Here is a 21,033-nt window from a genome sequence, read left to right as displayed (position 1 = left end):
TTGCAGTCCATGGGACTCTCAAGTCTCCTCCAGCACCATAATTCAAAAGCATCAATTCTTCGGCGATCAGGAAAGGGTATTTAGCAGCAACCGTGTCAGTGGACCTGAAAGTGAGTCTATTGTCTACACCCCAGCATTGCAGGGGGTTAGTCTAGACTTCCAACTCTGCGATTCTACGACTTTGAAGTAGCATCTTGTCTGAAAGGCCCTGATTCCCTGCACACACACCCCTGCCCACCCAAATAAAAAAGCTAGGTAGGAGAAATAGCGCAGTGCTGAACATTCTCCCTTCACTGAATTAGGAAACTGAATGTGCTTATCTTCAGGAAAAATGAGGTCTGACCTATGGTAACCTTGGATTTAAAGGTCAGTCGCCCATATTGGAGTGGAAACATTTGAGTGTTTCTGTCAAGCTACAATCTGAAGCAAGTTATCCTGTGAGATGCTGCCAACATCTCTGGTGAAATCTTCCATCTATTAGAGGAAACAAACCTGACATTTCTCTGAAAAGGTCAGCCATTAGCAGTTTATAGAAATTACACTAATTTATTTGGTAGGGAACCAATTTTTTTGAGGCTTCACAGATAGATCCGGATCTATAGTTCAATACTAGTTCAAATTTATTCTGCAGAGACACTAGCCATTTCTGTGTTGGGCTGTTCCAAAAAGCAAATGTTTAGTGTTCTTACAACACATTTCATATGTTTAAGAAAATGTACACTGTCCCAATAGCCTCTAAGAAACTCTCTGCAAGGCCAGCATTGCTATAAATCGAGATGGGTCTTATATTCAGCCTGAGGGCAACTGTCTTCCTCAAAGGCAAGCTTCTGGGAGTTGCAAGCTAGTGGTGAGCAGTGCCAAAGGCAAAACAAGGAACACAGAGGGACCATGCGGCGCTGATATTTGTAGAGTGGGCTATATTCCAGCCACACAGAAGTCATAGGTTTATAAACACAAAACCCCATTTCCATCCTCTATCCTCCATCCAGGCAAGTAAGGTAAAGGTAAAGGGACCCCTGACCATTAGGTCCAGTCGTGGCCGACTCTGGGGTTGCGGCGCTCATCTCACTTTATTGGCCAAGGGAGCTGGCGTACAGCTTCCAGGTCATGTGGCCAGCATGACTAAGCCGCTTCTGGCGAACCAGAGCAGCGCACAGAAACGCCGTTTACCTTCCCACTGGAGTGGTACCTATTTATCTACTTGCACTTTGACTTGCTTTTGAACTGCTAGGTTGGCAGGAGCAGGGACCGAGTAATGGGAGCTCACCCCATCGTGGGATTCAAACCGCCAACCTTCTGATCGGCAAGACCTAGGCTCAGTGGTTTAACCCACAGCGCCACCCGCATCCCTTTTATCCAGGCAAGTAACAGGCCCTAATCACAGTTCAGGAATGCATTCCAGGCAAGCAAACGCACCACAAGAGGGTGCTGAGAGTGGCTGTGGCCTGAGGAGAGTTGAGAAGAGAAGAATAGAATAGAATAGAATAGAATAGAATAGAATAGAATAGAATAGAATAGAATAGGATAGGATAGGATAGAATAGAATTTATTATTTATACCCCGCCCATCTGACTGGGTTTCCCCAGACACTCTGGGCAGCTTCCAACAAAGTATTAAAATACAGTAGTCTGTTAAACATTAAAAGCTTCCCTAAAGAGGGCTGCCTTCAGATGTCTTCTAAAAATCTGGTAGTTGTTTTTCTCTTTGACATCTGGTGGGAGGGCATTCCACAGGGCGGGTGCCACTACCAAGAAGGCCCTCTGCCTGGTTCCCTGTAACCGAGAAGGCCAGGAACTGGTACAGAGGGGTGCATTTGGCCTCTGGTTCCCAGTCCCTGAAATCATTCAAGCACATACATGACTCTTGGAAGACCTAGAGGGATCATCAACAAAGCAGACTTACTGGTTTTGCACTCATAACCCCTAGCTCAGTTTAGAACCCTTCTCCTGTTATTGTTGCAACTGGTGGGAGCAATCACCAAACCATCCAACCAACCAACCATTCAACCAGGAAAGAGAGCACCTGGTACTGGCAGCTGGTAGCCAGGGCTGGCTTCCCCAGTCTGAAAGGGCATGCCACCAGAGCCCGGATATCTGAGAGTCCTAAATATTTACAGTTGTACCTTGGATCTTGAATGCCTTGGTACTCGGACATTTTGTCTCCCAAATACCCGGAAGTGACTGTTCCTGTTTGCAAACTATTTTTGGAAGCCGAAAGGAGCTTCCTGCAGCCAACCAGAAGCCGCGCTTTGGTTTCCGAACATTTCGGAAGTCGAACGGACTCCCGGAAAGGATTCCGTTTGACTTCCAAGGTACGCCTGTATTAGTTAAGCTTAAGGTCAGGCTTCCTCAACCTCGGCCCTCCAGATGTTTTGAGACTACAATTCCCAGCATCCCTGACCACTGGTCCTGCTAGCTAAGGATCATGGGAGTTGTAGGTCAAAAACATCTGGAGGGCCGAGGTTGAGGAAGCCTGCTTAAGGTTGTTGTTGTTTTTTACCATTTTTGAGATTTGCCAGGATGGACACAGTGCACTTCTAACCAGGGCTGTATGCTCCTCTGAGCATTATCTGTAAAACAGCTTGCCATTTCAGATTATCCTTTTAGGTGCTGCACAGAAAATGGGGAAAGTGGTAGTGGTACATGGTGTTCACAATACCGTATTTTTCGCTCTATAGGACACACTTTTTCCCCTCCAAAAACGAAGTGGAAATGTGGGTGCGTCTTATGGAGAGAATGCAGGCTCCTTGGCTTCAGCGATAGCAACGCGAAGCCTCCGAAGCGCAGAGGGAGAGCTCCCCCCAAGCTCCGGAGGCTTTGCATTGCTTTTGTTGAAGCCGCATGAAGCCGCATGAACTCCCACTGCGCTCTGGGGGCCTAAGGCAGCTATCCGCAAGCCTTCAAAGCGCAGCAGGAGTTCCCGCTGCGCTCCGAAGGCTTGCGGATAGCCGTCTGAAGAGTGAGAGGGGTCAGTGCACACCGATCCCTCTTGCTCTCCAGGCTTCGCTTCGCTGGAGAGGCGCTGCACAGTTTTCCCTCTCTGCTCCGTTTCTCCTCCCGCTTCGCTGAAGGGGCGCTGAGCAGAGAGGGAGAGATTTTTTTTCCCCTGTTCTCCCCCTCCTATGGTCCAGTGTGTCCTATAGAACGAAAAATACGGTACTTCCTAGACGGGTAATTTAAATAAATGTTCAGCTGCACCTTTTCATGAATTTCTTGCGTGGACTGTGCATCGCAAAACGCAACAGTGGCGACGTCCTTCAGGATTGGCATTTCCACTGTGCAGTCCCGGCCATCCAGCAGTGCTACCAAGGGACGCGGGTGCATGGGCCCATTCATGATTGGTGGTCGAATGCCTGAAACAAAAAGGGGAAACAGTGTTTTATACACATGCTAAGTTACATCTAAAAGTGAAATAATGTAAACAAAATATCTTTCTTGAACAGCTTACGGGTCATCAGAAGTAATGACCAGGGGTGGCAGAGAGAATGAATTCTGACTAGCTGAAGCGAAGAAAAATGGTATTTAGTCACTGGCAGACCTTTAAAAGCGACTTCTTTTGAAGCCATGAGAAAATGGAAATAATAGAATCACCGCAGACTATGTACTTCAGGATAGTGAAATTGCGAAGACACGATACAGTGGTGCCTCGCAAGACGAAATTAATTCGTTCCGCGAATTTTTTCGTCTTGCGGTTGTTTCGTCTTGCGAAGCACGGTGTCGGGAAAGTTTTGGAAAAGCTTCAAAAATCACCAAAAACCTCAAAAAAGGCTACCACACCACGTTCTATGAGTTGCTCCTCGAAGTCAAGTCGCAACTGTATTAACGGTGTTAAGAAAAAGGAAACAAACTTGCAAGATGTTTCCGTCTTGCGAAGCAAGCCCATAGGGAAATTCGTCTTGCGAAGCAGCTCAAAAAACGCAAAACCCTTTCGTCTAGCGAGTTTTTCGTCTTGCGAGGCATTCGTCTTGCGGGGCACCACTGCACAAAGGGTCACCAAGAATATTCTCTTGTTGCACTTATTACATGTACAGAGCCACTCGCCTTCAGTGCCGGATTTACGTACAGTGGACTCTCGGGTTGCGAACGTGATCCGTGCGGGAGGTGCATTTGCAACCCGCAACGTCCGCAACCTGCAGTGCCGCATCTGAGCACGAGCGGGTTGCGATTTAGTGCTTCTGCGCATGCGTGAGCGCCGAAACCCGGAAGTAACCCATTCCGGTACTTCCGGGTTTTGGCGTGTCCATAACCCAAATTGCGCAACCTGAAGCGTCTGTAACCTGAGGTATGACTGTATAACCAAAACAAGCTATAGCTTAAGGCCCCACTCTCTTGGGGGTCCGAAAAAATTTAAAGGAAAAAACCCCTGGATGTACATTTGCAAAATATAAGATAAAAAACAAATAAAATAAAATTACTTTGATAAAATACATATTTTGTTATGTGCAAATGCCTTTAGATACCTATTAGGTCCATAAATTACGATATAGTATGTTCAACACAAAAAACAGCGGCAATTTGTTGTTGACAGAGGATAGCTGGACATTATAAAGGGCCCCATTACCTTCAGTAGCTTAAAGGTAAAGGGACCCCTGACCAATAGGTCCAGTCGTGGCCGACTCTGGGGTTGCGGCGCTCATCTCGCTTTATTGGCTGAGGGAGCCGGCGTACAGCTTCTGGGTCATGTGGCCAGAGCAGTGCATGAACCAGAGCAGTGCACGGAAACACCGTTTACCTTCCCGCCGGAGCGGTACCTATTTATCTACTTGCACTTTGATGTGCTTTCGGACTGCTAGGTGGGCAGGAGCAGGGACCGAGCAACGGGAGCTCACCCCGTCACGGGGATTCGAACCGCCGACCTTCTGATCGGCAAGTCCTAGGCTCTGTGGTTTAACCCACAGCGCCACCCGCGTCCCACTCAGTAGCTTAGGGCCTCATCAAACGTAAACCCAGCCCTGCTCTCCCCAACACCTGGAGAACTAAAAATTCCCTTCAGGTGACTAGACATTGAAACATTGCCCATAATGGCACATGCTGGCAAGCAGGCTAGGGACTTGGGTGGACTTATTTACAAGCCTTGCAATAAAGAGATGCTTCAGCTCTTGTAAATTATATTTTAGGATTCCTGTCACGAGAGATTACCTAGTCGTTATTTAACACTCACTGCCCCCCCCAAAAAAACTCACACATACTTTGCCACACAATAAGCTGGCATACATGACAGAATGAAGAAAAATGAATAACCAAAGAGGACAATTGGTGATATTCCTGTTTGTGGTTATATTACATTTAATTAGTGAAGACTATTCACTTTAAAAGCTTCATTTTGAATTCTTATGACCAGAGGGGAGATTTTCCTGCAGTGCTATAATGCACTGATCTGTGGCACTACGATATAAAACCAGCCTAATTAAATAAGAACAAAATTTATTTTGCTTATTTGTAAAAAGAAAGAAAGAATACTCCAGGCATAAGCGGTTTTATGAGTCTTCTACAATCACACTCTGATAGGGAAAAAGCAGGTATGGTTGATGAAGCTTACGGAACCAGAGGCAACAGATGGTCAGAACCAGCACCGCACCCAACCATGTTCAACTTTCCCAATTTCATTGAGCTCCTGAGAATAACAGAATCATAGAACTGTAGAGTTGGAAGGGACCCTGAGGATCATCTAGTCCAACCCCCTGAAATGCAGGAATATGCATCTATCCCATACAGGGATCGAACCTGCAACCTTGGCGTTCTCAGCACCAGGCTCTAATCAACTGAGGAAGACACCCAGGTACAAATTCAACAGGGCTTTGTTTGTTTTGTTGCTACAATGGTGCCTCGCAAGACGAAATTAATCCGTTCCGCGAGTCTCTTCGTCTTGTGGTTTTTTCGTCTTGCGAAGCACGGCTATTAGCGGCTTAGCGGCTATTAACAGCTTAGCGGCTTAGCGGCTATTAACGGCTTAGCGGCTTTAAGAAAAAGGAAACAAACTCGCAAGAACTCGCAAGACGTTTCGTCTTGCGAAGCAAGCCCATAGGGAAATTCATCTTGCGGAACGACTAAAAAAACGGAAAACTCTTTCGTCTAGCAAGTTTTTTGTCTTGCGAGGCATTCGTCTTGCGGGGCACCACTGTATTATGTTAAAGTTGTTTTATAGATATGAATGCTGTCGTGCTTTGTGAATCTTACACTATGATTTTTGGTGTAACTGTGATGTTTAGCTTATTTTTTAGTTGTTTTGTTAATAGTGTTACATAGATGGTAATTCTTTAATTTGTGATTTGTGAACGTTCTACTGATGATGTGTTCAGTATTCTATACAATTTATGCTGTATTCGTGATGTTCCATTATGTTATTTTTATCTTTTGTTTGTAAGCTGCTTTGGGATTTATTTGAATAAGAAGCAGCATAGAAATAGAATAATAATAATTATTATTATCTGTATTCGGTATATCTGAAGGAGCGTCTCCACCCCCATCGTTCTACCCGGACACTGAGGTCCAGCTCCGAGGGCCTTCTGGCGGTTCCCTCGTTGCAAGAAACCAAGTTACAGGGAACCAGGCAAAGGGCCTTCTCGGTGGTGGCACCCGCCCTGTGGAACGCCCTCCCATCAGATGTCAAAGAGAACAACTACCAGACTTTTAGAAGACATCTGAAGGCAGCCCTGTTTAGGGAAGCTTTTCATGTTTGATGTATTATAGTATTTTAATTTTTTTTTTTGGAAGCCGCCCAGAGTGGCTGGGGAAGCCCAGCCAGATGGGCGGGGTATAAATAATAATAATAAATAATAATAATAATAATAATAATAATAATAGTAATAATAATAATAGCAACAACAACCACCTCAGCCAGACATAAAGCAAAGTGAGCAGAGCTAGTTCCTCAATCTGTCTTTCCCAGAGCTAGGTTTGGGGAATTTTTTCAACATAGTTTCAGTTTAATATAGTGCAAACATGCAATTCTGGGTTAAGCAGAGCTAATCGTGGATTCTTAACAGTGCTTTCGGAACCTAGTTAGCTGCCCAGGTTTGACGGCTGTTAAGATACTTGGGCAAACCTTGTAAATGCGATTCGTATTCTGCAATTTGTCATGTTTAGGATGGGCAACACATGTGAATGACCAAGAAGGTGAGTGAGGTTGAGTGAGGCCCAAGGTCACCCAGCAGCTGCATGTGGGGGAGCAGGGAATTGAACCCGGTTCACCAGATTACGAGTCCACTGCTCTTAACCACTACACCACACAGGAAGAGGAGTGAGCCAAACGATGGCCAGAAGGGTGGGGACAGGGCCGCCTTAAGCATATCTGGCGCTGTGGTTGTGGGAGAGGAAGGGAAAGGAGATTGTTAGCCGCTTTGAGACTCCTTAGGGTAGTGATAAAGTGGGATATCAAATCCAAACTCTTCTTCTGTGGGATGGTAAAGGGAAATGGCAAAGTCTTGTTTCTTCAGAGCCGTTCCTTTCCCGTATTTAGCCAGCAACAATGACTTCATGGGACGCGGGTGGCGCTGTGGGTTAAACCACAGAGCCTAGGGCTTCCCGATCAGAAGGTTGGTGGTTCAAATCCACGCGACGGGGTAAGCTCCCGTTGCTCGGTCCCTGCTCCTGCCAACCTAGCAGTTCGAAAGCACGTAAAAGTGCAAGTAGATAAATAGGTACCACTCCGGTGGGAAGGTAAACGGTGTTTCCGTGCGCTGCTCTGGTTCGCCAGAAGCGGCTTAGTCATGCTGGCCACATGACCCGGAAGCTGTACGCTGACTCCCTCGGCCAGTAAAGCGAGATGAGCACCGCAAGCCCAGAGTCGGCCACGACTGGACCTAATGGTCAGGGGTCCCTTTACCTTAATGACTTCAAACTCCACACCTGCCAACATTCTTGCTGGCGAAGCAAAAGGAGGTCAGGGATGGCCTCCAATTACCCCAGGATTGGCTTGATGGGGTAGCAGTGGGTACTGCAACCCGGGTGTTTTGTCTCCTTCACTGGAAGTTTTTAATAGTTATTTTCCTATTTAGTTGTCAATGTTTGTACAGATGGTGCGCTCTCTCTCTCACACACACACACAAAATTACTGAGTTTTGTTCACAGTCTTTCAGGTAAGAAGTCCCGCAAAGATCTGTGGAACAGACAGCATCATGGAAAGTTGCATATCACAGGCTCTAGTCTAGGACTGTCCAGACACATTGAACTTACAAACAGCAACATGGAGAATACAGGCTGCCTAAGAAACAGCTGCCTTCAGTAGCAGAGGCACAGGGCTATCAGTAAGAACGGGCAGTGCTGGAGAACCATAAGGGACACAGGAACAACTTACGGCCCAAGAGCCTAGCAATAATGCAACCATTCAAAACTAAAACCCAGGGTTTTAACGGCCAACGAACAAATCTAAAATACGGAACCCAGCTAGAATGATGCTCCCCTTTGTCTCCCTCTCGCTCTAAAAGGAGGTTGTGGTGTCAATCAGAGTGACCCACCTGTTGAAGACCAACAATATAGCTATTGCAGACTTGTGCAAAACGGGGAAAGGCAAGTTCAAATCCCACCTCTGACAGTGCGCAACCTTGAATATCTCTGTATCTCTTAGTCCATCCTATCCCTCAGGGTTGTTATTATTCTGCAACCCTTGGGCTACAGTGGGGATGGGGAATCTGCGCCCCCCCCCCAAGATATCCTTCGACTACATCTTTCATCAGCCCTTGGCAGCATCTTGGGAGTTGTAGTCCAGCAACATTTAGAGGACCAAATCACCATCCCTGGGTGATTCGTTTTCTCAGAAGCAGGTAGAAGGGAAAAGAATCTGGGTACCGTTGCTCGGTCCCTGCTCCTGCCAACCTAGCAGTTCGAAAGCACGCCAGTGCAAGTAGATAAATAGGTACCACTCCGGCGGGAAGGTCAACAGCGTTTCCGTGCGCTGCTCTGGTTCGCCAGAAGCGGCTTAGTCATGCTGGCCACATGACCCGGAAGCTGTACGCCGGCTCCCTCGGCCAATAAAGCGAGACGAGCGCCACAACCCCAGAGTCGGTCACGACTGGACCTACCTTTACTCATTCACCACTGACAATTTTAAACCTGGGTTTGTCTAGCACCTGGGTTGCCGGAAAGAGCACAAAGAATGTAACAGGCTCTCTCCACAAAACAGGTTACCACTTTTCTTAACATAAACCTTGTAAGTAGCCACAAACCTATACAGGGAAGTTTCTGCAAAGTGGAAGGGCCTTGCATAGTCCCGTCCCCCCCCCCCCCCGGTTATCAGTGTGCCATTAATTCCTAATCTAAGTAATATACTGGGAAATGAGGCTAGTGCGTTTTTTGTGGAAAACTTTCCCCACAAAACTCTCCACAGCATCAATCTCTCCATGCCCCACTCCCAGCGCAAATATTTTCTCCATACCTGTGGTTCTTTTCTTTAAAAGAAAAACTGATTAAATACAAATCCCAGTTAGCTCCCCTTTCTCTATCCAATTTCTCCATACCAGGCTCAGTTGTATAAACTTCTATCGTGTTGCCTCTTACTCGTCTTTTCTCTAAAACTAGAAAGTCCCCAAAAAGTCCCTTTCTGCCCTTCATCATTTTGCTGGCCTTTCCCCCTGAAACTTTTCCAGCTCCTTTTTGAGATGAGGCGACCAGAACTGTATATAGTTTCGTATAATGGCATTAGGATATTGGCAATTTTATTTCTGATTCCTTTCCCTAACAATCCCCAGAATGGAATTTTCCCTTTTCACAGCTGCCACATCCTGGGCTGACGTCTTCATCAAGTTATACAAATTATGCGGTTACAGATAGGTAGCCGTGTTGGTCTGCCATAGTCAAAATAAAAAAATCCTTCCAGTAGCACCTTTAAGACCAACTAAGTTAGTTCTTGGTATGAGCTTTCGTGTGCAAGCACACTTCTTCAGATACACACTGAAGTATCTGAAGAAGTGTGCTTGCACACGAAAGCTCATACCAAGAACTAACTTAGTTGGTCTTAAAGGTGCTACTGGAAGGATTTTTTTATTTTGACAAATTATGCGAACAATCTTGCACAAAGATGTGGGCTTCTGCTCTACTGCATCCCGTGTCTTGTAGTAGCCATGAGCAGATCTGAAGCATCTGCTTCTAATGTTCAACTAACCACAATCCCATATTATTTTACATTTGAACTCTGGGAACTGTAGTTCGTTTAAGCCAGAAGTGGCCCAACTGCCCCCCTTGGCCTAATCTCATGGGCGGGGCGGGGGGATGAGATAGAAGAGGGATGACTAAATTGAGAGAGGAAAAGGTTTAGGTTACAGTGGTGAGATTGCTATATGCGCCAAAGATGGAAGAACCCTACCCCACTATAGAAGAATGGCGGTTAAAACGATTGGAATTGGCTGAGATGGGAAAGTTAACATGTTTAATTGAGAGAAAAATCATTACGGACATTTGTTAAGGATTGGAATTTTCTTATGGACTTTTTGTTTGGAAGAGAAAATGAACTTGTAATATCTGGATTTGAAGATTGAAAAAAGACTGGTTTATAGAAGATAGAATGGCTCAGTGTTAGAAACTGAGATAGGAAAATTGGAAGCTAAATGGCACCTTAAACCGAGGTTATGGGCACAGCAACGGAATGTCTAGGCACGCTTTTTTATAAGAATACAAAGCTGAAAATGAATAAACTGCAGCTAAAATGTTATGTTCATTTTTCACATGGCCCAGTCCTTCTCCTGCCCACCCCCTTAATATTCTTAAGAGGGTCTCTTCTCCAGTCTTCAGAGTGGCTGGAAGTGGGGAGGCAGAAAAAGATTGTCCTTTCCTTCCACTCTGCAGTTTTAATCTGAAATCTTCGGCGCAGTACTGCGCCCGGAGCTCAGAAACTGCTCGCCCTAATGAAATGCGCCAAAATGCGCCTAGAACAATGGGAGTTTTGAACACTAGAATTGGTTGGGTCTTAAGGAATGAATATCATATGTGGCTGCAAGACAGAGAGCCAGAAGTCCTTTAATTTTCTTCTTTATCCTTCTTTAGTTTTTTCTTTCTTTTCCTTTTCTCTTGCTTTCTGTTTCCTTAGGATTCTCCTCTCGTCTTTTTTTCCTTCTGACTTTGTTCTCTTTTAGACTAAGCAGCTGCTTTATCTCTGTATATCGTGCAAATATACTTTGTAATGGGGGGGGTGTTTTTCTATATCTTTGAATAAGCATCAATAAATTTATTTATTTGTTAAGAGAAAGGAAGTGGGGTGCGCAATCACTTTTGGCTCCAAAGCCCCCAAACAAAATTACCCCAAGGGAATGTGGCGCTTGACAAAAAAAACTATTTCCCACTGCTGGTTTCAATTATAGCCTGTGAGGAAAATTAACCATGGATTTATCCTCATTTGTTTGAACAAACCAGTTTGAACTAACCAGAGTTCCTCTACGTTTAGACGTAGCAGGGAACTCCAGTAAGCTTAGGGTTGTGTCTGAAAAGTCCCCAACACAACAATGGCCATAAATATGATGCAGATCAAACCCTCACTGCCACACAACTTGCAAGAACCGAAAATTAAATTAAGAATAGAACTTTAGCCACAAGCAAGCATTTAAGTTTCCATAGCTGGACAAGCATTTCCTTAAAAACAAAGTCAAAGTTGATTAAAAACAGTTGTAAGCTAGTTCCAGAGTTCTAGGAACCCCTACCAACCTGACATTTCTTAAACTGGGTTTCAGTTTCAGAGTCATTAATTCCACTTCTCAGCTATTTACAATCTTCAGTGCTGGAAGTCAACACAGCAACCTGTCATTTGATCCTCCTTCTCATGTCTTTAATTTTTCTTTTCAGCCTCCTGCAATCTTGAACCAAAGCTTTTAAAACTTCTTATCCACTGTGCAAGCTCTGTATCTTGGGCTCGAGTTCAAATTTTTACTAAAAAATTAAAAAACAAACAAACAAAAAATACAGTAAGACAACATTAAGGGTCTGACAACTGCAAAAGCCAGCAAGTTCAAACTTAAAAAGTTCTCACTGAATCTACTTTCCAACTGCAAATGAGCAGAACAGGAAGACAAATTAAGTGCTGGTGGAAAACATGGCATTGTTTAGATCAGGCATAGGCAAACTGCGGCCCTCCAGATGTTTGGGACTACAATTCCTATCATCCTTAGCTAACAGGACCAGTGGTCAGGGATGATGGGAATTGTAGTCCCAAACATCTGGAGGGCTGGAATTTGCCTATGCCTGGTTTAGCCCCTGCTGCTTTAGGTTAAGTTAACACCTATCCATAGAGTGAGCTAATTCCCCCCCCCCCAAAAAAAGACCCCTGAATTTTTGAATTATATTGATATTGATGCTGCATTTTATGCTGTTTTTAAGTCGCATTTTAATCAATGTTTTATATTTGCTGTTAGCCTCCCTGAGCCCGGTTTTTAAACTGGGAAGGGCGGGGTATAAATAAAAATTTGTTGTTATTATTATTATTAAACACAAAAGTTAGAAACAACAACAACACACACACTTTTTCATGTTGGTTGAAGATTGTGGCCAGTGCACTTGAGCCTACCTTCTAGAAGGAAAGCAGAAAGGAAAATAGTTCAAGGCAAGAACCGCTGAATGGCCCACGCTCACCGAGAGGAGCAAACTGTGATTGACAGCAGAGGGTGACATTAGCTTATGTTATCATCTGAAAAGCAATTTCTTTGCAAGGTCTGTAGAACACATTTGGGAGGGGCAACAGCGATGTTTAAAAATGATGTAGCGTGTGCATGTGTGTACGTTTATTAATATATACAACTCAAGAGTACTTGGGAGGGGCTGGGTAGCGATTTCATAAATGCACTAAAACGTGCCGTACGAACTGGGAGGCACGTGAAGACACAGCACATGACCTTCCTAAGTTTACTGCAGCTGTAGGAACTAAAGATCCAGTGAGAAGGCTTAACTTTGAATTTCCTGTACATAGGGAATGACGTTAAACCAGGCATAGGCAAACTCCGGCCCTGCAGATGTTTGGGACTACAATTCCCATCATCCCTGACCACTGGTCCTGTTAGCTAGGGGTGATGGGAATTGTATTCCCAAACATCTGCAGGGCCGGAGTTTGCCTATGCCTGAGTTAAACCCTTAATGTCTTCCAAATGTATTTTTAATTATGTATCTAACAATGCAATTATTAAACCGCCGTTAGTCTACCGACCACTGATGAAGCAGGCCACTAGCATAACCCTACCATGCATGTGTATATGATCCAAGGGTAATATTTAACCACTCTCACATTCTTTTGCAGTGTTTAGGGCACTGTCAGCCCATTCAAGATATTCTGCAAACTGTCCTACTGTTAACCATTTAACCGATTTAAAAAACTTTTCTTGATATGTGATATTTAGTAAAAATCAAGGACAAGAACAATATTTCACCAATATACAGGGCTGGCCCAAAACATTTTGGCACCCGAGATAAACCACAAAATTGTGTCCCCCATCCCCCCTGCCAGGGAATTAAGGGTGAGTGGAATTACAATAAATTTCGTGGGCTCGTAACAATGATTTTATTTTCTGATTCAGAACAGATAAATCAACAAATTCCTGAAGAAGAAGAAGAAGAAGAAGAGTTTGGATTTGATATCCCGCCTTTCACTCCCTTTAAGGAGTCTCAAAGCGGCTAACAATCTCCTTTTCCCTTCCTCCCCCACAACAAACACTCTGTGAGGTAAGTGGGGCTGAGAGACTTCAAAGAAGTATGACTGGCCCAAGGTCACCCAGCAGCTGCATGTGGAGGAGCGGAGACGCGAACCCGGTTCCCCAGATTACGAGACTACCGCTCTTAACCACTACACCACACTGGCAAAACCTCTTCACAACAAAATTCCCACCACACCTTGATCTGACGATAGCACCCCTTATGCCCTGCTATTGCTTAGTTTTAATGCAGCACATTGGATGGTTTTATTATATTTTATTATATTCTGATTACATTCTGAACAGTGCATTGAAGGCATAATAGCAAGGCTCTTTAGCAAATGTTTTAGGCGCTATTCTAAATATTAAAACTTTGAATATTGAAAATCATATGCTTTTTTTTTTTTTAAAAAAAAGTAGTTTTCTCTAAATAATAGCACAAATCCAGAGGGAGATAGGCTGCAATCCTACTACATTTCAACCACGGTATCCTACCACCTAGGAGGGTTGGGAATTGGACTTCTGCTCCTTCCTCTTGAGCCATGTCCAGAAAGTGGTAATGGCAGGTTGGTGTTTGGACCCCTGTATGCTCAGGGCTCCGTCCTCTCCCCCATGCTTTTTAATATCTATATGAAACTGCTGGGATAGATCATCAGGGGGGTTGGGATGGGTGTCCACCAGTATGCGGATGATACCCAGCTCCAGCTCTGGTTTTAATCAGAACCAGTGAAGGCAGTGACTGTCTGGAGATGGTTGGAGGGTGGTCAATGGATTGAGGTTGAATCCCAACAATACAGAATTACTGTTTCTGGGAGAAAGGGGGCGGGCAGGTCTGAGGGACTCCCTGGTCCTGAAAGGGGCAACTGTGCCCCTAAAGAACCAGGTGCACAGCCTTGGGGTCATTTTGGACTCACAGCTGTCCATGGAGGTGCAGGTCAACTCTGTATCCAGGGTGGCAGTCTACAAGCTCCTTCTGGTACATTGGCTGAGACCCTACCTGCTTGCACACTGTTTCGCCAGAGTGATACAAGCTCTGGTTATCTTCTGCTTTGACTACTGCAATGGCTTTATGTGGTGCTACCTTTGAAGGCGACTCGGAAACTACCACTAATCCAGAATGTGGCAGCTGCCACACTGGTGACTGGGAGCAGCCACTGGGACCATATAACACAGTTTCTGAAAGATCTACTTTGGCTGCCGGTATGTTTCCGAGCACAATTCAAAGTGTTGGTACTAACCTTTAAAGCCCTAAATGGCCTTGACTCTGTATACCTGAAGAAGCATCTACACCCCATTGTACAGCCTAGACCCTGAGGTCCAGCTCTGAGGGCCTCCTGACAGTTCCCTCACTGTGAGAAGTGGGAACCAGGCAGAGGGCCTTCTCAGTAGTAGCACCCTCTGTGTGAAATATGCACGCTTATCTGAGTAAATATGAATAGGATTATATGGTTATATTAAGTTCCACTGAAATTAATGGGGCACAAATTAGTTGCAACTAACTGGGCCTATTGCTTTGGGTAACTTTCTCTGGATTTGGCCAATATCATTTCAACCCATGTCTGAATGGAATGAAATTCACAATTTAGAGTTAAATTTAAAATTGATTTGTATGCCACTTCTCCACAGACCACTATAATTACATAGCTCACTGCATCCCTCAGCAAATCCATGATTTGTAGGCCCAACATTTGACCTACCTTTCATTTTCTAACATCTGTTTGCAAAGTCCAAAGAATTTTTTTCTTTTTTCCTCAAAACAAATGCTTGAATTCTCCTTTTTCTGAAAAATATATAAATACCAAAAAAGCACAACACTTATGAGTAACCCTATAAATTACAAACCAGCAAGTGTGTGAAATGAAGGGTAACATAACAGAACGGAGTCCCATGTTTTCACGTCTATAGAAGTTATCGTGCACAAATGACTTAGGATTCTTAATCTTCATAATCTTCCTTGTGGGCACTGCCTTTTTCAGAGGCTAGATTTTAGTTTACTTTTGCTTTAACATGCAATGAACTATGGGTTTTTTTGTTTTGAAATTAACATGCATTATGCAAACATTTAAAAACAAATACTTTTTAGAGATGGCATTGCTGGCACACAACATATGCTAGACACTTAGAAAAGTCTTGCACTCCTACTTGTGATATGTTCCCTGTGATCTCTTAATTTCATCCCACTAGGCTACCAATTCTTCCAAGCACCTGAAGGTTGTAAATCATTTATCATTTACTGCTTATACATCTGGGTGCTTTAAAAACAATGATAACCTGGGTGAATCTCTTATTCCAAGTACCGTATTTTTTGCTCTATAAGACTCACTTTTTCCCTCCTAAAAAGTAAGGGGAAATGTGTGTGCGTCTTATGGAGCGAATGCAGGCTGCGCAGCGATCCCTCTTGTTGTTCTGGCTTCTGAGATTCAGAATATTTTTTTTCTTGTTTTCCTCCTCCAAAAACGAGGTGCGTCTTATGGTCTGGTGCGTCGTATAGAGCAAAAAATACGGTGGTTATTTAAAGCGCTCCAGATGTTAGCTTGCTCTTTTGCAAAAGCTCCACAAAATGTAGGAAAACAGCTAACGGACAAGATACTTGTTGTTACGGAACCTAGGAGGTACTTGATGGTTTTGCCCCCACACTGACCCTGTCATTGTGTTCATGTTAGCAGCAAGCAAGAGGCGCAGTTGACACCTCTCTTGTGAGTGTCTGTCTTACAAGTTGCCTGCAAAGGCACTTCGATGACTGGATAAATCAGACATCTGGGAGTGCCCCTGGATTAACATGTGCAAATGCGTTCTAAGTATGTCTGCATAGGATCCAATGTAATTCTCTGCCTGGTGGCTCATTTCTGTATCTAAGAAACATCATGCACTTCAGGGGGTTCGACTTCATGAGCCCTGGAAACAACTCCCAACTCTACAAGTTTATGGCTCTATCTCATGGGTAGGTAACCTAAGGCCCGGGGGCCGGATCTGGCCCAATCACCTTCTCAATCCGGCCCACGGACGGTCCGGGAATCAGCGTGTTTTTACATGAGTAGAATGTGTGCTTTTATTTAAAATGCATCTTTGGGTTATTTGTGGGGCACAGGAATTCGTTCATTCCCCACCCCCCCAAAAAAATATAGTCCGGCCCCCCACAAGGTCTGAGGGACAGTGGACTGGCCCCCTGCTGAAAAAGTTTGCTGATCCCTGCTCTATCTGCTTTCAGGATTTAAAACGAAACATTGAGAGGGTAGCACAGAGCAGAGACGGCCAACTGAATGCCCATAGCTGCCAGATTAGTGGCCCTTGTGTTGTTGTTGTTTTTTGGAACTAGAAGTCGCTTCCGTCACACTTTTCTGAATTTGTGGGTGGTCAGTGGGTGGGTACATGACTGTGTGCATGACTGAGAGGGATTCGCTTGGGCAGAGAGAGGGGGAGGGGGTTGTGTAGTTTGTCACTATGCAAAGTGTGAAAGTGTGTAAGTGTGAGAGAGAAATTGTGTGTCTGGGTTTGTGTGTGTGTGTGTGTGTGTGTGTGTGTGTTTTCCCCCCGGAACTGGAGAATGTTCCGTTATTTGAAAGCAACAGTGTGTGTGTGTGTGTGTGTGTGTGTGTGTAAAAGCAATATTGTGTGGTGTACACAAATCAGGACTAGTAGGACACAGACTACTTCCCACGACAAGCATGAGGTAGTTCAATGACCGTAAAAAGGGAAAGGTAAAGGACCCGTGACAGTTAAGTCCAGTCGCGAACAACTCTGGGGTTGCGGCGCTCGTCTCGCTTTACTGGCCGAGGGAGCCGGCGTTTGTCCGCAGACAGTTTTTCCGGGTCATGGCGAAACCAGAGCAGCGCACGGAAACGCCGTTTACCTTCGCGCCAGAGCAGTACCTATTTATCTACTTGCACTTTGATGTGTTTTCGAACTGCTAGGTTGGCAGGAGCTGGGACCGAGCAACGGGAGCTCACCCCGTCGCGGGGATTCGAACCGCCGACCTTCCGATTGGCAAGCCATGAGCTCAGTGGTTTAGACCACAGTGCCCCCTGAGTCAATGACTGTACTCTTATCTAATTTAGTTATGCCATGCCCCGCATTTGTGACTGGCACCCAAAGCATTCTCAAAATTCACAATGTGCCCACCGGTCCAAAAAAAGTTTGCGACTCCCAACAGAGAGCTGCACAACACACAATACCATGCAGAAGAACACTCTTGTAAGGTTTCTTCTGCCATCCCACTAAAATATGGAAAACACTACAAAGGCATTTATCACTGCAAGTAAGGAGAAATCATGGTCTTACTGATCCTTTGAAAGTTCAGCTGAGATCTCCAATCTACTTGCACAGATTTTTGAATAAAAGACTGAAAAGCACGAGTATAATTTTACTTACATTTATGTTTTGGCTAACATACGGCCACATGAAAGCAGGGTCTCTTCAAGGATATTCCAAATTCCTTCCCAAAATTTTCAGATAAATAGCACAAAGGAACCAAGAAGATAAATAAAAGGAAGCAAAGGTTTCCCCTCTATTGCCAACAAAATAAGGGGGCAAGACCTTCATACACCCGTACCCATCAATCACAGCACTCTTTTTGTTTCTGTTGGCATCATTTCCTAAAAACCGGCGCTTGTCCTATCACCTCAGAACAAGTTCGAACACACCTTGAACAGAGGGTTGTTGTTGTTTTTTTTAAAAAATGAATAACTTTAAACATATTGAACTATTTGTTTTCACTGTGAGGAATAATGGCATCCACCAACTATTAAGGCAGGGGGATTAAGTCCCCACCTGCTCAACGCTTTTCCCGTCAATCAGCTGATTTGAATAATTACGGCTACACTGCAATGCCTGAAACGGTTTCAGACATGCAAACTGGTTCTAGAGCTGCACAGTTCGATGGGTTTCTACATCCATGACTCGAGCAGAAATTCTAGGGAGCAGTAGAATGGCATATTGAAGGATCATATTATTATTACACAGGCCAATCCTAGCTTGTTTTACAAAAAAAAACCCAACAAATAAAAACAAGCCGAAGGCTTTCTGGGAGATGATATACAATGAACTAAAAAAGGTATTTAAATATACCTTCTTGAAGAAACCAGAGGCCTTTCTCCTGGGCATAGTCGGCCAATCGGTGTTAAAAAAGGACAGAACTTTCTTTATGTATGCTACAACAGCAGCAAGAATACTCATTGCAAAGCACTGGAAGACACAAGATCTACCCACACTGGAGGAATGGCAGATGAAAATGATGGACTACATGGAATTGGCGGAAATGACTGGCAGAATCCGAGACCAGGGAGAAGAGTCGGTGGAAGAAGATTGGAAGAAATTTAAAGACTACTTACAGAAATATTGTAAAATTAATGAATGTTAGAATGATGTTGGATTGAAGTTAAGTGGTTTCTAGCTGTATAGGTACAAAAGAATATGGAAAAATTGGTTTTTAATATGTAAAAATCTAACGTTACAATATATCAGGACTAAGGATTAGGATTAAAAAGGAGGGAAAGGAATTGTTGGATTAACAAATTTAATTGGAATACAAAAGAGGGAGGTATGAGGAGGTCCGGGAAACAAGTAAACGTAAAAGAAGTGAGGAAAAGATGGAATTGTTTTTTAACTGTTTTTTCTTTTTTTTCTACTTTGTATTTTTCCTTTTTATTGTTATTTTTTTTTATTAATGTGATTTTTTTCTTTGAAACTTTAATAATTATTTTAAAAAAAAAAAACAACAACAAGCCGAGTACTTCATCTGCGTTTTCCCAAAAACAAACCCGTTCTGCACTTCTGATTTTCAGCGGCACATTCGGAAGCCACCTCAGAGCTAATTCATCTGATCTGAGGGAGACAAACTTTCCTTTTCTTGAGACATCAACTTCTGAAGGTTTTCTCTGTAGTAAAGCTTTCGCTGTGATTCATCTCCCCCTTAGCTAAACTTGCTATTTGTGGCCGAATAGATAAAAAGGAAAATGTTGCGTTTAAAATCATCTAGTATCCCCCCCACCATTATTCCCTGATGCCATCTGAGCCTATTAAAATCACTTACAGCCCAGCTTTCCGAAGCTTTCTGTGATTAAGTGCTAGAGGTTATTCTTGTGAAACTGGGCCCTGCAATTCTGCGAATCAAAGGAAGTGGGGTAGAAATGGCAACCATGTACGAAATGGAAACGCACTAGAATTTACTATGGAACAGCCTTTGTAAGCATAAAGGTAAAGGGACCCCTGGGGTTGCGGCGCTCATCTCGCTTTATTGGCCGAGGGAGCCGGAGTGCAGCTTCCGGGTCATGTGGCCAGCTTGACTAAGCCACTTCTGGCGAACCAGAGCAGCGCACAGAAACACCGTTTACCTTCCCACCGGAGCGGTACCTATTTATCTACTTGCACTTTGACGTGCTTTCAAACCGTTAGCTTGGCAGGAGCAGGGACCGAGCAACGGGAGCTCACCCCGTCGCGGGGATTCAAACTGCCGACCTTCTGATTGGCAAGTCCTAGGCTCTGTGGTTTAACCCACAGCGCCACCTGCGTCCCACTTTGTATGCATTTGTAAGCATAGTGCCCTCCAAATGTTTTGGACTGTAATTCCCATATTCCCCCATCAACCACAGCCAAGGGTCAGGGCTGATGGGAGCCCAGGATGGAACCAGGTTGACGGAGGCTGCTGTCGTATGCGCCATCTAATCGCTGTTCGAAATTAGCCAGGCGCCAGGCGCATTTGCACCTGGCTATCAGCCTTTTGCAGCCAAGTGATGATGCCTGGGCGCCAGGATGAAGTTCAGAAACCAAAATGCTTTTTATGGGCTGTCTGGGCAGGAGCAGTGAACAACGTTCTAGTTAACTGCAACAACGTTCTAGTTAACTGCTGTCTCTTCTCTTCACTTACCCCACCCCACTGCCCTGCTAACAGTTATGAAGAATATTCTTACATTATGAATGGTTCATGTCGCCATTAAGAAAAAGAGGTCAGAATAATAGTCAATATGTATGTGGGCTGTCCCTGGATTAAGTGACTTTTCTTCTTTAAGTTCTCCAAGTTCTTAGCTTAGCTCAAAGTTGTCATCTAAACTAGCCAGATGTTTAACTCATAATCTATCTAAACTACCGTAAATCCATTAAGAGCGGGCATCAGAAAAGACATTATTTGGATCCATTCTGCTGTATGGGCTCATGACCCTTTATTAAATCCACAATTCATCTCTTCAACCAAGCTCTATCAAACATGCTGCATTAATGCTTGCTTTGCGCACAAGGGGGGGGGGAACGCTGGGGGGGGGGAATATTTCTCCAAGCAATCGCATTTCATATTGAAGGACGGCTTTTACCTAGTAATTACCAGCCTCCCTCTGGGGAAGTTACGGGCACTCAATGCACTATCCAACACATTTAACTGTGCTATGTTCTGGCTCTTCAAGTCAGTGATCTAGCTTGATGTCCTTGTATGTTCAAAGAAAAGC

General features: G+C 44.3%; 1 protein-coding gene and 1 long non-coding RNA gene across 7 annotated transcripts in view; one reads left to right on the top strand and one right to left on the bottom strand.

The window, feature by feature from the left end:
* LOC308477279 overlaps positions 1-21,033 on the top strand; it is a 186,284-nt gene that overhangs the window by 25,154 nt on the left and 140,097 nt on the right. Inside the window, exon 1 of one of the 2 annotated variants that reach the window (XR_013986437.1) lies at positions 15,388-16,104. The exons of the other annotated variant lie outside the window; for it this stretch is intronic. This is a non-coding gene — a long non-coding RNA (uncharacterized lncRNA). Of the gene's footprint in view, positions 1-15,387; positions 16,105-21,033 lie in introns of those variants that run through there. 2 annotated transcript variants of the gene reach the window in all.
* Positions 1-21,033, bottom strand: part of CTBP1 (C-terminal binding protein 1) — a 57,398-nt gene that overhangs the window by 20,244 nt on the left and 16,121 nt on the right. For 2 of the 5 annotated variants that reach the window (XM_081005615.1, XM_081005616.1), the window contains exon 2: positions 3,198-3,352. In XM_081005615.1, coding sequence (XP_080861741.1) covers positions 3,198-3,352 — 155 coding nt within the window. Of the gene's footprint in view, positions 1-3,197; positions 3,353-11,630; positions 11,853-15,297; positions 15,381-21,033 lie in introns of all 5 variants that reach the window. The other 3 variants (XM_081005617.1, XM_081005619.1, XM_081005618.1) reach the window with 3 other exon arrangements.

The sequence above is a fragment of the Podarcis pityusensis genome (genome assembly GCF_964106645.2).
Source record: "Podarcis pityusensis genome assembly, chromosome: 5".
NCBI classification, from domain to species: Eukaryota; Metazoa; Chordata; class Lepidosauria; order Squamata; family Lacertidae; genus Podarcis; species Podarcis pityusensis.
This window is presented reverse-complemented; position numbering and strand designations above follow the sequence as displayed.